The sequence below is a fragment of the Trichoderma harzianum genome, assembly GCF_003025095.1.
Source record: "Trichoderma harzianum CBS 226.95 unplaced genomic scaffold M431scaffold_5, whole genome shotgun sequence".
NCBI lineage: Eukaryota > Fungi > Ascomycota > Sordariomycetes > Hypocreales > Hypocreaceae > Trichoderma > Trichoderma harzianum.
In genome coordinates this window covers 1,639,913-1,656,624 of record NW_020209253.1, presented here as the reverse complement: position 1 = coordinate 1,656,624, position 16,712 = coordinate 1,639,913, and the positions used below count along the sequence as shown (strand labels likewise).

Here is a 16,712-nt window from a genome sequence, read left to right as displayed (position 1 = left end):
ATGAACCGCCTCTATGGACGAATTCCTGGCAGCAGTTGGCGTACAGGCCATGAGATACGCTATACGGTCTGGCATTGCCTTGACTTCCTCTTACGCCATCAACCAGTGCTCTCGTCTGCTCAAAGCAGTTGATGATAAGAATCTCCATTCCGAGTTGAGGATACTTCAGAAGCACCTCGATAGTAAAATCAAAGTGCGTGATCTGAACTTTCGGCACACTGCCTCTTCTTTCGCTCGTGGCTCTGATACTGACTCGGTTGCAGGTTATCTCTCCTGCCATTAACCTGGTAGAGCTCAAGTCGGTAATATCCATTCACCACAAACATAGATGCTGACAAGTTAGATCTGGGCGAGGAAACGTCTTTCTCGAATCTGCGCTCCCTCTTGCAAAATCTCTCCATAAGCAGATCGTCTCGCTGGGCCGTCGTGCAGAAGCCGCCGCCGCTGCTCAAGAGCACAGCCAACGCTCAGGAGTCAGCTCACCAAATAAAGAAACCAGCCAAGATGCGTTGAAGAAGGTGATTGGAGATTTAAAGAATCTTCTGAGCGAGATTGACCGAGACATCCCTCTACTGCAACTGGCCATATCGGCTTCTGGTGAAAGCCTGTCTACTTCTCTCCCTTCTGGAATATCTCCCTCTCGGCTGCTACAAGCTAGTACCCTATTAATTGTCGGAGATACGCAATACGCGCAGGACCCTCGAAGATCTATACAGATTGGACCTTCATATACGCTATCTGTTTACATGCTATTCTTGGGGCATGCTACAGTTTCGTCCGCGCCCAAGGACGGTAATCTACGGCCATCCGTTGAAAATACAATGAGTACAGATACAAAGGCACAAGGTCCGGTCTATGGGCTGAGAGAGCATGATAGAAAGCCATTGTGGCAAGAAGCGATACACAAGGCGCGAGTGCGTTTATGCAGATCGGCATGCGACCCAACCATCGAGGAGAATGATTGTGATGGGCAAAACTACAATACTTCCGGTTCTATTGGGAGCTTGAATTATGCATATCATCTTGAAATCGTTGAAGATTTAGATGACAATCGCGTTCATGAAGACCTGGGCTCATCACAACCACACCATGGCATCCCAAATGCTGGTATACGTGAGCTGATTCCCATCCATCAATTCGCCAAGATATTCTACACCGACACTGGCAGATTACTCAACATTGGAGACGGAACAGATGGAGAGAATAATCCAGTTCTACTACTTAAACGAGATATCAATGCAACTCGGCTGCAGAGGCCAGAATATGCTATGCATGGCGAAGTAGCCGATACTAGTGATGATGACAGCAAGTTGGAAATGGACGAATATAACCAAGCTGATGTAGACCAACAACTTTTCGGAGAGTCACAGTCAAAATCACCTACTTCTCAAAGCTCTAAGAAGGCCAAAGACATTTGCGTCACTGCTCTTCCCAAACATCTGGATCCCGAGTGGATAGCTTTTGAGGTTTTTGAAGAAGACGACGAGCAGAGCGATACAAGCTCAAATTCGGACATCGACGCAGGTTTATCAGATGAAGTTGATGGAAGCGGCCATTCACCAGGGAAAACGTCGCCGCGGCTTCGCACTGCCATGGACTCGACCCTAGTTTCCCAGATCAAGAACCTCTCCATTCACCCTACGTCACGCGACGGCCTTATCCTCAGCAAATCAGACAGTAAGGTTGGACAGTCATCGCGAGACTTGACAGTAGATTCAGCCAGCGAGGCGCAAGACTTTGTCTCGCGGTCACCGTTCGGGGCTATCACTACATCGCTCTCTTTGATCGAGATGCTTATTCGGCTAGCCGGCCTTCAGGAATTCCAGCAAGCTTCTCATTTGTCTATTCCAGATCACATCTTGACGTTTTTCTTGGAAGAAACATCAACGACAGGATTGACTGGGGAGGCTATGTGGAGGGCTAGGAGTGAAACGAAGCAACAAGTAGGCTTTGATCCATATACTGACACTACGTAACTCGAGCGAATTGGGGCTTAATCAAGAAAGCTGAATTGAATGCAGAGACAGAATATAGAAAGCGCATAGGCAGAGTGATCTATAGTTTTATTCTACAGATTCGTCAAATCTTTCCTTTATACTAGCTCTTCTTTTAATTACTAAAAAAAAGGATTCTCGCCACCTTAGTAGTCCAACAAGCGAATAAATGTTGGGGTGTTGAGGGGTTCATGCAACCCAACTTCGTCATGCATGCACATCCAAAAAGTTGATGCACCAGCCTCGGTTTCAGATGTAAACAAAATCGATATATCAACGAGCCTCTATTCTCATTTGCCTTTCTTTGTATAGGAGCCTAAATCAAGAAGAGCCAAAAAATGGCACCTCTCATACCTCGCCTGCATCTCTTTGAGATCGATGACCAGCCATGGTAAGAGTCTCTCCATGTTGAATCGCCAGCTCAATATATTAGTACAGCTTTGATTTTCCTACAATTGAGTACTTTGGACATATCATGCGATTTAAACAGGCCTCTAACGTTGGATGACTCTAGGTTCCCTTCATTCCTACGCAGCCACGTCCAGGATGCTCTCACTTTGGCGTGGAACTCCAATACGCCTCTCCAGCCCGAATCTCCCGCTCGTATCGCTGCATCTATCCTTATCCGCCAACTCGGTAACTCACTCTCTTCTTATACGTTCATTGACTTCTGTGCCGGCGGTGGGGGACCTATACCCGCGATCCAGCAAGCTATCAACAGCCATCTCAGCTCTCAAAACAAGCTTCCGGTAGACTTCATCCTGACCGACTTACACCCAAATGTCACTGCATGGGAGAAAATCGTAAATAAAAATCCACATATCACCTACGAGAGTCAGTCTGTGGATGCGACCAATGCTCCAAAGTATCTAGTGGAACGCCAGGACGGAAAGAAAGTGATGCGGCTATTCAACTTGTCCTTTCACCACTTCGATGATACCCTAGCAAGAGGCATTCTTAAAGACACAGTCAATACGAGCCATGGTTTCACCATCTTTGAGCTTCAAGACCGTAGCTTCGCAAGTGCGGTTAGCGTTTTGATGTTCGGAGTCGGAGCAATAGCCATGGCGCCATTCTTTGCCTTGAAACGGAGGTCTCTGACCATCTTCATATTTTCCTGCATTATCCCCATGATTCCTTTTGTCCTTGTATTTGATGGCCTAGTTTCGTGTCTGAGGGTGAGAACACCGGGGGAAGTAGAGACTCTCCTTCGTGGCTGTGGTGCGGACACGAGCTCGTGGGAGATACAAAGTGGGAGACGCAAATTCATTTGGCCTTGTGGATATCTCAATTGGATCATTTGTAAACCCATCAAAGGGTCTTAGTCTAGTTTATGTACAGAAGGTGTGAAGATCAATAGTGGTACAATAGTGGCATGCAGTTTCGTATGTTGCATTCACCTTCAACGGAACCACCAGTTGACTGATCCATTTAGCTGTCCGTCCGATTGCTCGCTCCTAATAGAATGCCACCAGCCTTTTGGTATAAATAACCCATCTCCGGCACGTAGTGTCACCTCTTGGGCATCTGTTGCCATCGGTTCGTCTCCCCAAACGGCACTATGAAGCATCTCCCTCTCTTCTCCCTCCATCATCTCTGTGGATCTTATTCGGCTATTTCCCAATCGTCGAAGCTGCTTCTGCACGCCATTATATAGCGCGAGTCCTCTCTCGGGAGGCATAAGCCTCACCACTTTGCTACTGCACAGCTGGCAGAACAAATTCGGGTTTGGATCCCGGTGTAACGGGGTGTAAGTCGGCTCAGTCCCTAACCATATTGAAGAACTGTAAATATCGCCCCTTCCCACTCGGCGAATCAATTCCGGAGCTGGTACATCGCTTTGAAGTGCGTCGGGAAGGTCTGGTAATAGAGATTGCGCAATGTAAAGCTGCACGAGTGAGTCCGCTTTCAACCTTTGGGCTTTATTGAATTCGACTGCTCTAACCAAGAGCCTCAGAGGTGCGTAAAGCTGAAAGAATTGGTGTTGGTGAGAGGTTTCAGCAGTGGCAGTTTGAATAGCTGCTGCTAAGTCTCGGCCAATACCATCTTGGTTATACAAGCTGTCATGAAAAAGGGCAATGGTCTCAGATCCACGGTTGACGGGTTTTATCAGCTCATATGGGAAATCCCATTGGAGGAAAGGTTCCATGTAAGAAGACAAAGATGTGTTCTTATCATCTCTTGTGAACCACTTGTGAAAAGCCGGGAGAGTATCTGTGGGAGATGTTTTTGAATCTGCAAATAGATAAGGACGTTCAGTTTTGAAGCTCTCTTCGAATGTAAGCCCATCTATGGCTCCAGGAATGGACGGCGTTGGGCCATTTGCAGAAGTAAAGGCGCGAGATGATGCTCTGTGGGATTGTAATGTCCAATTACGTGTGAATTGGAGAGCCCTCAAGCTCCCCTTCATCCTAAAGAGCCCGAATGTTGAAGGACTGGGGAGATAAAACTGTGGTTAAGAGACTGGAGGTAGAAGGCATTGATTGAATATTGAATCGTCCGTCATCTGATGCTCGGTCTGGGTTGCTCTACTCTGGGTAGAGTCTACCTGAGCATATGCACAGGCTGCTGATCTGGCACAGGTACCCGCTACCTTAGTCTCATCTCGACACACGCACGCATCTCTCTGCCCGGAACCGGCAAAATCTGGCGCCGATCCAGCCAGCCTCACCTCTTAGTCATGTGTTTTCTCTCCAACCACAGCCCAACCCACTCAACACCGCTGCCTGTCCATCCATTGCGACTTTGACCAAACCTACGCTTACAGTGAATCTTGTCAAAGCCCAGCCTTATCACAGGCTTGACACGAGGCTGCCGCCAACCCCGTCAGCGCTCGCAATCCGGGCCCCAGGCCTGCGTGATCCTGCCGATTCCCCAGCAGCAAATCAACTGGCGACACACAGCAAAGCCGCGCCACTTGGCCGCCCTTCCCACAGCTCGCCTCACTTCAGTTCCTTGTTATTCTCATCACGGCCAGCTGCCCAGATACGCGCCTAGGCCGCTGCATTGGAGCCAAAATCACCCCGCCACGCCCAGAAAACAGGCGCCCAGGCACTAATCTAGGCCCCTAAACTTGGGTATCTACCGCACCCATACGCGACCTGCCACTTTGCACATTTATCGATTTTATCGATAATACCACCACGCCGAACCCCACCTCAGCCAGCCAAACACCTCTTCAACCTCAAAATCCCAAAACTTCAACCCCCAGCCCGCACGCTGCCCGTGATTCAACAAGGCCAATCTTGTCCCTTGTTGCCGCTACCATGTCGACCTCTTCGGGGACGCCCGAGTCCTGGATCTCGAGCTTTTGCGCTCTGCCGGGGCACGAGTACTTTGCTGAGGTATCCGAGGAGTTTATCGAAGATGACTTCAACTTGACGGGCCTGCAGACGCAAGTAGCCATGTACAAAGAGGCCCTCGAGGTATGTTGCGCACATATAGACTCATTCTACTCCTTTGTTTCCCCTCTTCTCCTCGTTATCTGATGACGTATTGGATGCTGCTCCTAAATCTCGACCACCATGGCTAATTTGCGCGCCCAGATGATTCTCGATGTCGAGCCAGAGGATGATGATGAAGAAGAAGAAGACGAGGAGGATGACGACGAAAACGAATCTGGTTTGGAGGAGCCCGACCGTGCAGGCGTGCGACACGGCGCAGAGCGGAGGCATCATAGCAGGATGGCCAGCGACCTGTCCGTCATCGAGTCTTCCGCGGAGATGCTCTACGGCCTCATCCACCAGCGCTTCATCTGCTCCCGGGTGGGCATCCAGCAGATGAGCGAAAAGTACGAGTTTGGTCATTTCGGCTGCTGCCCACGAACGCACTGCGAGCAGGCACGCACCTTGCCTGTTGGCCTGTCCGACATTCCCGGTGAAGACACAGTCAAGCTCTTCTGCCCATCCTGCCTCGACGTATATGTCCCTCCCAACAGCCGGTTCCAGACTGTGGACGGCGCCTTCTTCGGCCGTACATTTGGAGCCCTCTTCCTCCTCACATTCCCCGAATACGATCTCACCAAACGCGGCGCCGACGTGCTGTCAAGCACAAACTCCAAAGTGCCTGATGATGAGACCATTCTCAATGGCATGTATGCAAAGAACATTGCGCCAGGTCTTGGCGGTGCCCATATTTATGAACCCAAAATCTACGGCTTCAAGGTCTCAGAGCGCGCACGGTCAGGCCCTCGGATGCAGTGGCTGCGAGACCGACCAGACACCATCACTGAGTTGGACGAGGCACGACTTTACCACGAGCAAAACCCCGATTCCGAGGAGGAAGACGAAGAGTCCATGGCTGTCAACGGCCGGGCACTGGTCCGCCGACGACCACCGGGTAACGCTCGCCTTCGCCAGCGACAGAATCACAGCGGTAGCCCCATGGCTCTGTCCGCCAACGGTGCCGAGTCTGAGCTGTAGCGTAGCGAGACCTTACGTAGCGACACTATAAGGAATTATGAACGACACAAGTGGAAGACAGCGCAAAAGACCATGGCTTACCGTAGACGACTTGCACCTTATTGATGACTTTTAACACGAAACAATACCGAAACACGACGGCGAAAGAGAGAGCGGACAAGGAGACAAAGAGAACAAGGAAGACTCAAACCAAAAAAATTCGTCATCTGTGGATGGTATTTAATCTATATCCTTATATGCACGCAAGCGAGGAGGGAGAGACGACCGGTTATTGAAAGAGTAATGCATATATGGCGTTGGAAGTGTATTGATATGCTTCGAGACATCCCCCTGAAAACTACTCACACGCACATCATTCTTTTTCATCACACCCTCTCCCTCCTCCACAGATTCCTCTTGCTGCTCGTGGGATGCGAGAGGCCATGTGGTGCCAATTCTACTGTTCACATCATGTTTGCGAGGACTGAGCACGGGGTGGTGATGACGTTCTAGGTTATAAGGGGGGCGCGTTGGGGCTGTTTACAGTTGGAATAGGGGCTTAGGAGGGTAAGCATCAACAAAAAGAGGTAGGGCATAGCGGATTTGGTATGTTTAAGGAGAAGGGGGTGAAGAGGATTTTACGGTGGAAGACTAGCTTGCAGGATATGTTAGTCTTTCTTATAATACGGGGTATGAGGGGATGTCTTATTGCATAAACGCAGATATGTTTTGTTTCTGTAAAAAATTTACGGGATTATGTATATTTACTGATTTGTCCTAATCTCTCTCCATACATGGATACCATCCATACTTGTGTGCCTATCATTTTGCACCGTTTGTGAAGACAAGTAGAATAGACTGATGCACCATTCTCATCTCCAACATGATAAATTGACAATCCTGTGTCTGTTTAGATCGACCATAACAGATTCTCCAAACAATTTAAATGCAATATGCCCCTTCATCCTCGTTACTCTAAAAAACAGCTCATGCAACTAAAGTCACCTCATAGGCGATGCCTTACCCGGCGTCCAACCTCCGCTTCCAAAGCCCCTGACTCTAGCTGGCGTACTTGGCGGAGGAGTAGGCGTAGGAGCGCTCCCAGTCTCCGGCGCCGGTAACGGGGGCGGTGTTTCCGACCTGGGAGCATCAATGCCATCCTTTCTAGGGGGCTTAAAGTTGACGTCCCTGCCAGCACGATAAATGTCCTGCAGCATGGCCTCCAGAATGCCGGCATCTTCAAACTCGAGGTACTTCTTGTAGAGTTTCAAGGCCGTCCTAGAATCTTCAATGGAGTCGTGCGTCTCCAACTGGATGTCTTCCTTGAGCAGGTACCACGCCAAAAAGGCCAACGAAAGTTTTCGCAGGCGCGACTTGAGGTAGAACCGATCTATTGTGTCAATGATCTGTGCCTTGGGGACATGGATGTTGATGACTCGGAAGTCCTGTTTGAGTCCATGCCCCAAGAACTTGCAGCCCAAGTTGAGCAATATCCAAAGCTTCTTATACACCACTTTGTGGGGCAGAAGACTGTGTTTCGTAGTACGAGGGTTCAAATCGTCTTCAGTGATGCCCGAATATGACGTCAAATAGTCAACAATGGGTTCTGAGATGGAAATGTAATCATCTATAAAGGGAACCCCTTCGTGTTCGCCTTGGCCTCGGACAACAGAGGCGCGGGCGAGTGCGTACACTATCGGTCGGATGGTCTCTCTCTCGCCATCCGAGTTCATCTCGATCTCTGGCTGCCGCACAGCAACGAATTCGGTATCCAGTGCCACAATCGTTGATGGACCAGGCCGTTCCGTTGCAGGATCGAGGAGCTTGTACGTTTTACTCTCAGAGCGAGAACTGGGACTGAAAGGCCAAAGGTTAGCTTTCCGTTTCCCTCATGCCAATCACGTCAATGACTGTGCTGCTTACTTGAAATCCTGGTACAAAATCGATGTATCGATGGTGTTTTTCCATCCATTATCGATCTTGTTATTTGCCTTCTTGACCTGAAATGCAACAACCGAAGGGACTTTCCAGGAAGTGTTAAAGGTAAGAGCTTCTTCTGTGCTGACAGGGCACACCAAGAAGTCATTGAACAAATGCCATTGGCTCTGGCTGGGAGCTTCTGCTTCTGCATGACCAACTATAGCGAGGTTAGCAACGAGGTATGGAGGTCTGGGGGAGCAATGGCGTCCTACCATTTACCATGGCCACGAGATGTGGTTTTTGCGTTTGGCCGCTCTCAATGTTAATAGCCATTCCGATTAATGAGTAGACTGTGATGTTATGAATGCCACGCTGTAGGTGAAGCTTCAAGTCTTCTCCTTCGTAGCAAAAGAAAAGGCCCTGCTCAACAATGATGCCAATCTCTTCCGGTAGCCACCCAGGGGTAGACCAAAGCATTCGGTGGTCCGAGCCGGTAATTGCGGTATTAAGCATTAAGACGTCTGGAACACTGTGAATGGTCTTTCTGGTTGCAATGGTCTGGTATCGTTGGCATCTCCCACACCACCCCTTTGATGTTGTTTCTCTCTCAACACTGCTCTTAAGAATTTGAGAGAAAGTAATGCGTGGCGCTTTATTATTTCGCCCAGGGGTTTTCTTGGTATCAATTTAGCAAAGAGCAACCAAAGTACAAGGTTAATCCAACTTACAATAGGTGGATAAAGCAAGTCATTTACAAAGGTCGATCCGGGTCGGGTATATTCACTTCTGCAGCTGAAACATCTAATGGTGCTTGTTGCCGAGGTTGCCAGCGCCTTGTCCATTGCAGGGGAATTCGGGGCCATCGTCTTGTAGTCACCCGCAATTTTCTCCAGGAGGAATCGTGTAAGTCCCTGCAACATTACGTTCAGGGATGATGAATGAGTATCTTCTTCTAACAGGCCCAGTGGTGCAGCTTGAGGTTGGTTGCTAAGAGCTTTTAGCATGTTGGTGGCTTGGCAGATTGACCCCTCTGCTTTCGAAAGCATATCAAAGAGGTAGCCCAGCTCGCACAGAAGACAGGCCTCGCTCACACAGGCGGTAGCTGCATGTTGTAAAGCCAGGTTTCGCAGTAACGGCGTAAAGTGCATAATTTGAAGAAGCGAATTTGCGTATGAGTTTGATATATGAATCTCGAGACCTGAGTGTCGGGTTTGGTTATAGTATCCAAAATCGAAATCATCCACACCAAATTTGCTGTACTTGATCTCGACATTTCTGTACATCATGGGCAAATCTGATTTTCTACTGCCAACTTCCATCTCTGCCAGAGAGTTTGAGAGCTCGTCTGTCTTATCTCCGGCACTGGACGATTCCGATTTGGCAAGATCCCGGGCTTTTTCGCTAAGAAACTTTGGTGCCTTGAGACCAGAGTTGGCGGATTTGTGTACGCTGCGAGTGTCTTCGAGTTGGTTCCTCCGAAGGCCTCGCATATTCCGGCCATAGAGTGCAAAATCGGTAGGCTTAAGGCTCGCGAGGAACTGTGTATCAAACTTGACTGGAGGAGCTCCAACATCCGAGGGTAATTCTGGCCAAGCAGAGGCAAGAACTTGTCGATAATATGGTAGGCCGACTGAGTTCAGAGGACTGTGCCATGTTAGCCAACCAGCTAGGTAATAGAGAATATGAACATGTGCAACTTTACCTTTCAGGCGTCCAATCCAGCTGGTGAATCGCCTCCTCGGGAGTAGCAAATTCAACAGGAGCAGGTAGATCGACGAAATGCAGTTTTGATGGCGATCCCCACAGATGGATCAAGCATTCTGCGTCAGTGAGGGCCATGGCCTCACCAGAGGGAGCAATCTCGAACATGCTGAGGTAGCTAAGTACGTTGGCTTGCCGCACATTGCTTGTGTTAGGGTTCATGAGATCCACAACATGCATTTGGCCGCTTTGAGAGACCACGATGCTGGTTGTGAGCATGCGCGGGTGCATGCGTACATATGCCGCGCCGGCAGGGAAGGGTATCGGCGGCATTGATGCCATCTTTCTGATATCAAAGACGTTGAGGAAGGGATCCAGCATATAATTCTGTCCCTGGCGCAGCGAGTAGCCGCATGTAACAATGAAGTCGTGTTGAGCATCCATGTCATTGATTAAGGCGGAATGAGCATTCCAGGTCTTGACAACTGCAAAGGTAACAGGATCCAAGAGGTCAACCGATCCGTTCCTCGTCGCTGCACAAATGTAGCGTCCACGTTTCATAATCGAGTACTGATGCTCCGTTCGGACTTGTTTGACGACTTCTCCTTTAATGAGATCGATAACAAACATGCTGTCTTGGAGACCAGCAGCAATGATTTCTGCGGTTCCCTTTGAGGTAAAGCTCATGCATCTCAGGTCCTTCATATCGTCGTGTCTGAGATGCCAGATGGGGGGCCCTCTCCTGTTCGCCATATGTACATCTTTGGAGCCCAATACTATCACGCCTTTGCTGTTTACGAGAATCTGCCGAACCGGTCCGTCCGTGGCCTGATGCGCTTTGAATGAAGTATGTTGTTGAAGCTCGGAGCTTAGAAAGGAAGTGACTCGACCCTGTTATAAACCTGTCAGCGGCCTGCACGTGCGAGTAGAGCATTTGCGATTTGCTTGATCGTACATAGTCGTTGCCAGCCCATAGTAGCTCTTGGGTGGTATCGAAGGTCATCGTCGTGACTTGTGTTGGCAGCGCATGCACGCCCGGTGGCGGGAATGGCACCCGGGCCACCTAGAAAAGTAGAGACGTCAGAATCACAGAATCACAGGCCGATATCGAACAGCCATGCCGTACAAGACGTCGTGATGGCTGGCCATGGCGAAGGAGCACTTACCTCATCCCAGTCTCCGTCCATTGTGGCCTCCCCCGGTACCAAAGCCCGTGTTAAGGGTCGCAATGATACCGTAAGCCCAAGAGAGGCTCCACGGGAGTCCAATCTAAGAATACAGACTCAATCGACAAAATCACGGGACAAAAGCAATTCTGTTTCCACGAGAGAGCTAGAGCGGGAGGAACGCGACTTGTAGGAGGGGCAGTGAGGTCACTAGTATTATCCGAGATAATTCCGCAGGCCTACCCTGCGATAGCTCGAGATGTAGAGATGCTTGGATTGATATTGAGGCGATGCGAGTGAATGATGCGAGAGAAGAAATGGTGTTTATGGCTAGGGATATGGGAGAAATATATGTGTGAGCTTGCTTAGGCTTTTATTTGTTGTATGCGTGTTTTGTTTATGTTATGTCTTTTGCTCGTTGAGTGGAAACTCAATGCGCCGGGTTGTGACGGCAACAAGAGCGCCTCAAAAGTTTGGATGAACATTGATACGTTATCTGTTACTGTAGCTTTTAGGAGCAATCGCCATTGACTCCTAGAGCATACGTAGTAATATTAATGGGATGCAATTCAGATTGGGGTTTGAATACCTAGAGATACAGAAAACAAAACAGAAAGCTGAGGAGGGAGAAAATCGGTATCGTCACTGGCAAGCAAGCACATCGCACTCATCAGGTTATAAACAACTCTTTTTTATTTCAATTCTAGGAACTTGGTATATCGTGAAATTGACTGGATGTGCGCCCTTTGGATTCCCTGGGAGCCAGGCGACCGCTTCTCCCACCGCCTCTACCTCTACCTTCCATTTGGTTCTTGTTAATTCTCCCACCTCGTCCCAGAGACGCTGGAAGCTTTCCTGGTTGTGAAGATAGGGCGAGGAATCGTTCTTCTCAACCTCGCGAGTGGTGGTGACGCCAGCATGGCGGCCGTATATAAATGCGTTGCGTATTCCCGGCTGCAGAAAGTCGACGAGGCGTTTACCGATGTACAACTGCTGTTTCCAGCTAAATAGGTGGAAGAAGCTTCCGGCGTGAATGATGCTGATCTGGCCGTTGAGTTCCTCCAAGCTTAGATCGTCGGGGTCGGTCAAGTCTCCCACGGTAAAATGGGCGCCCAGGCTGTTCCTATCTTGGAAGAGATCATAGCCTGATGACACCATGTGAGCACTGCAGTCGAGCCCGAATAATCGTGATCCATCAACGCCGTCGTCTCGGAATTGGCGAAGAGCTTGCCCAAGCCCACAGCCCAGGTCTAGCAGGGCGTCTCGAGATTGAGATAGTCTGAGGCGGAAAAGAGCCTGCTGATAGCGAGAGTCGTTGGCATCGTGTATTATTAAGAACTTCCATCGCCCAATAAAGGGCATTCGCGAACTCGCCCAAGCCGCTTCTCGCTATGAAAATCAATCAGATAAGCAGATGAATGACCGGCGATAGGCACAGATGACTTACTATCTTGATGAGATGAGGCTCAATCTCGTCGGCTGGGATTTTGCTATACCGGATGAGCAACTCTCGGATCGGCGCTATGTTATCCGGAAGATTAGGCATAAAGGCCCATTTTTGTATCTCTAGGATGTCCATTCCATGAGACGGAAGAGGCTCCAACACGCGACGAAAATAGAGTGCAACCGCAAGCTACGGTATCGGATCAGGGAGTGCGAGATGGATCAATCGCCGGTGTGCAAGGACGCGACTTCACACTCGCAGCTCTCTCTCGATGGCCTAGATGAGCAGCACCCAGGGATCCATCTAGCGGAATGGCAATCAAAGGAGACCGTCCATCTTGACCGACTGCAGAAATTCGACGCACTCCGTAAAACACACGTAGGTATCAGACGATGATTGGAAATGGTGTCAATGCAAGGGCTCAAGAGGCATGACGGTCAAGGTTGTGATGAGCTGGCAGAGGCTTGAAACGTATCCGAGGTATCAGCTCCATTGGCCCCGGCCCAGAGGAAGCAGGGCGAAGGCTATTAGGGAGGTAGACCTACTTTGCGCCTAGGCAAAAGCCAAGCCACTCGATAGCAAATTTAGGTAAATGCTAAGCAAATGCTAGGCAAAGGGCTAGGGGGGGAATATGCAAATAAAACGCAATCATGGTTCTATGCAGCTTCGACTGCAGCTTGACCCTCTTTTTGTTGCCCGCTGCGGAATGTTGCATGATAAATTGATAAATGATAAGGGACTGCTGACTCAGAATACCACCAATGCCGAGATAGCACCTAGCAGTGTTACAGTACTCCGTACTGAACTCCGAATACCTTGACAGATCAATCAAATCATCAAATCAACCTAAGCAAACTGGCAGCTCCCCCGGATGTCGGATCGGATTCTCCGGTACTAAGAGCAAATCCCCTGATGCCTGTAGACCCTGTCAAGCCTGTATCATACGCGTGCTAGTTCTATTACTACTGTAACTAATGCACAAAGACACAAAGGGATAGCTGACTCATCATGCGCGCGGTCACCGGAACGACAACGGAAGCAGAGGCAAAAGAACGGAGCAGACTATGGAGTACGTACTCCGAAAAAGGCAGAAGCAAAAGCAGAGGCCCAAAAAACAGAAGCACGCAAAATTGAGCCGAATATTTTCCGCCACGCCTCGGAGAAAATTCTTTCCTCCTCCCTCTCTGCCTAATGGAAAGGCGAAAAAGGGCACACCAACATCCCGTCGCCTATTCCCACGCGGCGACGAGTTATTCCTTTCCGTTCAAACGGCCCAGTTTCGCAATTACCATCATCCGTATTCCAATGCGATAGAGTGTAAGTCAGCGATCCGGCAGCTTAGCGATGCCTGCAACAAAAAAGACAAGACAAATCCAACCTACATAGACACGCTGTCGAGTGACAAGCTGGCTGACAATGGCTTCAGTGTCCGCATTGTATCGGCGTCGGATCGCCTCTAGCAATCGCGTAACAACCGCGTCTGCCCTGGCTATTTTCACCCACGACTCTGCGTAGAATCTCACAGGGTGTCATCACCACTGTCATCTCACCACTGCCATCTCACAAAGGCTTCACGTAACTCTCTTCCTGGCAAACCATGGGTCCCGGTCGTGAGGGTGAGGCGGAGGAGGCCAACAACATGTCGTACCCTTCGCCGGGTGCTGAAGGCCTTGATGCAGGCCCATTCTATCATACAGCCACTCGCGATGAGACTCATGAGCATGAGGAGCACCAGCAGACCCATGGCCAGCATGATCCTACCCAGGTTCATGCACAAGAGCAAGACCATGGCCAGATGCCCACCCACGAGCCGGCTTCTCCCCAGCATCACATCCAAAGGCCGCCCAACCTGGAAGAACTTCAGCTGGCCGCCCAGCTTGGACAAGGCTTAGCAGGAACCTCTCTCATCCCAACCACTGATCCCAGTATGAACGTGGAAGATCCGGGCATGCGTAACATTATGCCACATCCCGAGCCAGACCAGCACCAGACACCATCGTATGTCCACGAGGCACCGGCATCAGATCATATGGTGCCGCATGCGCTCCCAGTTGCCGTGGGACCTCCGCTACCACCGTATGCTATGGGAGGAGACGGCATCCCACCGAGAAAGCGATCAAAGGTGTCGCGTGCTTGTGACGAGTGCCGGCGAAAGAAGATCAAATGCGACGCCCAATCAGATACCGGTGATAGCCCCTGTTCCAGCTGTGCCCGGTCATCTATGCGATGTCTGTTCAGCCGTGTTCCCCAAAAGCGCGGCCCAAGTAAGGGGTATGAATATTCACGTCTTTTCTTTTTTCCCCCTTGCTATTGCATTAGCCGCTGCAGAATACTCTGATAAACTGACATATGAGACAGGTATATCAAAGAGCTAGCAGACAGGATACACAGCATCGAGAACAAGCTAGAGTCTGAAGGTAGCCTTACCCAGGACGAAATTGACCGACTCTTGACACCAGGAAGCCATCGAGCTTACAATGGCTTAGCCCCCCCCGAGGACCCAGGTCGTAAGAGACCGTTCTCCAGCATATCAGCAACCGACTTCAACGCAACAGCTCCTCCTCGACAGGCACCATGGGGACCAGAGTCGCGACCAATAATACCATCCGCTACACCTTCGGACGGCTTTGCACCTCCAACGTTTGCTAATAATTCGCTGGCGCCTCCATCTGCGGCAATCAAGACGGACAGCGCGCCACCAAAGCCACCTGTGGCAGCAATGGACTCACAGGTTGTGGAAACAGAGGAGGTACCAGAGATTGACGAAGATTCTCTACATGAGTAAGCACCCCCCTTACCTTTCCCGGAGCCAAAACTGATGAAGTATACAGCTATCTTGCCCATGTTCAAGCTATATATCCCATACTTCCCAGCAGCAAGGCAAGGATTCAGTCTTTGCTGTCTCAATGCCCGTCCACCGTGAGGACGGCGTTTATCACAGCTCTTCAAGCAGTCGGGCAATCATCAGGAGACACACAAACTGCGAGTTCCCTTTTGCACGAGTGGGAGAGCAGCGAGGCGCCACACTCGCGTGCCACCGACATTGTGCATGCTCAAACGCTTCTTCTCCTGATAATCGACGCAGACTGGCGCGCCTCATCCCAGTTACCGTTTCTCCTAGCCAGAGCAGTAGCGCTTGCGAACACGATGAAGCTGTGGAAGTTTACGCCGATCGAGTCTGCTTCAGAATCAGACTCTGACGATCAGCTGTGCGTGCGGATCTGGTGGTCTCTCGTGCTGATGGATCGCTGGCACGCGGCTGGAACAGGAAAACCAGCGCAGATCCCAGACAGCAGCGTTGTTGCGCCCGCTGGACTGGAGAACACCCTGGGCGAGGTGTGCTACTATTTAAATCGTGAGTTGGAGCAGCAAAGGAAACATGCCGCTATAATTTGTTGCTAATGGGGATTCGTCTAGGGTTATCGAAGCTGCTAAATAGGACTGCATTTGTGATTTCCACGATGCAGCCGGGCACATCTACCGCCGAACCTGCCATGGCGGCCATTCTTGCGGACTACATTGAGAACTACCGTGAAGATCTTCCAGGGCACATCGAGGCTGCGTCGTACCCATTGGTGCATCTCGCATACTGGCATTGCAAGCTATTGGTGACATTATTAACACCAGGGGCCACGCCAACTGAGACGCTGTGGCCGACGTCTGAGCTGGCCACCTTGCTGCTAGCAAATGCGCATCTCAGGAGCCCCTTTACGAACCATTTCGTGTCCCTAGTCACCATGTCGCTGTCCAAACTGTCCAAGATGGACAGCTCCCGCGAAGGCGCTGTGCGGCTAATGAAGGAGATACTGGAGAAGCCTAGCGGAGGGCACTGGGACAGTGTCAGGGAGAAGCTAACCGAGCAGCTGCGGCCGACGTCGTCGGTGGAGGCTACTGCAAGCCAAGGGCTGCAGCATCTGGCGGATTTGGCGACGGCCCATGAGGGCATTGCGCCTGGCCCGGATGACATTACGTTTGGTCCCACGCTCGCGTCGGGCTATCTCGATGTTGCTTAGGAGGAGGAAGACACTGACGGTATTGTTGACTGTATTGTTGGCTGATTACATGGCGTCTGGATAATGATGTGATG

At 50.3% G+C, this 16,712-nt stretch overlaps 7 protein-coding genes across 7 annotated transcripts; 4 read left to right on the top strand and 3 right to left on the bottom strand.

Annotated features, from left to right (window-relative positions):
• Positions 1–13: 13 nt before the first annotated feature.
• On the top strand, positions 14–1,976 carry M431DRAFT_4792 (hypothetical protein; the record flags this gene model as incomplete). Its single annotated transcript, XM_024915749.1, has 3 exons — positions 14–193; positions 264–298; positions 344–1,976. The coding sequence occupies 3 exons, from the start codon at positions 14–16 to the stop codon at positions 1,974–1,976; spliced, it is 1,848 nt and encodes a 615-aa protein (XP_024775532.1).
• A 255-nt stretch (positions 1,977–2,231) lies between these two features.
• Positions 2,232–3,782, top strand: M431DRAFT_530351 (hypothetical protein). The gene is made up of 2 exons (XM_024920791.1): positions 2,232–2,385; positions 2,509–3,782. Exons 1-2 carry the CDS (start codon positions 2,333–2,335, stop codon positions 3,317–3,319), a joined length of 864 nt encoding a protein of 287 aa, XP_024775531.1. The 5' UTR covers positions 2,232–2,332; the 3' UTR covers positions 3,320–3,782.
• On the bottom strand, positions 3,397–4,143 carry M431DRAFT_494295 (hypothetical protein; the record flags this gene model as incomplete). The annotated part of the gene is made up of 1 exon (XM_024917235.1): positions 3,397–4,143. The coding sequence occupies one exon, from the start codon at positions 4,141–4,143 to the stop codon at positions 3,397–3,399; it is 747 nt and encodes a 248-aa protein (XP_024775530.1).
• Positions 4,144–5,260: 1,117 nt separating this feature from the next.
• Positions 5,261–6,415, top strand: M431DRAFT_83591 (hypothetical protein; the record flags this gene model as incomplete). Its single annotated transcript, XM_024923328.1, has 2 exons — positions 5,261–5,419; positions 5,540–6,415. The coding sequence occupies 2 exons, from the start codon at positions 5,261–5,263 to the stop codon at positions 6,413–6,415; spliced, it is 1,035 nt and encodes a 344-aa protein (XP_024775529.1).
• A 980-nt stretch (positions 6,416–7,395) lies between these two features.
• M431DRAFT_114219 (hypothetical protein) lies at positions 7,396–11,294 on the bottom strand (the record flags this gene model as incomplete). Its single annotated transcript, XM_024911898.1, has 7 exons — positions 11,182–11,294; positions 10,971–11,078; positions 10,017–10,906; positions 9,043–9,958; positions 8,587–8,989; positions 8,318–8,531; positions 7,396–8,251 (listed from the first exon to the last, which is right to left on the bottom strand). The coding sequence occupies exons 1-7, from the start codon at positions 11,200–11,202 to the stop codon at positions 7,396–7,398; spliced, it is 3,408 nt and encodes a 1,135-aa protein (XP_024775528.1). The 5' UTR covers positions 11,203–11,294.
• Positions 11,295–11,856: 562 nt separating this feature from the next.
• Positions 11,857–12,760, bottom strand: M431DRAFT_82352 (hypothetical protein; the record flags this gene model as incomplete). The annotated part of the gene is made up of 2 exons (XM_024923159.1): positions 11,857–12,570; positions 12,629–12,760. The coding sequence occupies 2 exons, from the start codon at positions 12,758–12,760 to the stop codon at positions 11,857–11,859; spliced, it is 846 nt and encodes a 281-aa protein (XP_024775527.1).
• A 1,504-nt stretch (positions 12,761–14,264) lies between these two features.
• On the top strand, positions 14,265–16,638 carry M431DRAFT_82387 (hypothetical protein; the record flags this gene model as incomplete). The annotated part of the gene is made up of 4 exons (XM_024923163.1): positions 14,265–14,896; positions 14,984–15,406; positions 15,457–15,980; positions 16,043–16,638. 4 exons carry the CDS (start codon positions 14,265–14,267, stop codon positions 16,636–16,638), a joined length of 2,175 nt encoding a protein of 724 aa, XP_024775526.1.
• Between the last annotated feature and the right edge of the window lie 74 nt (positions 16,639–16,712).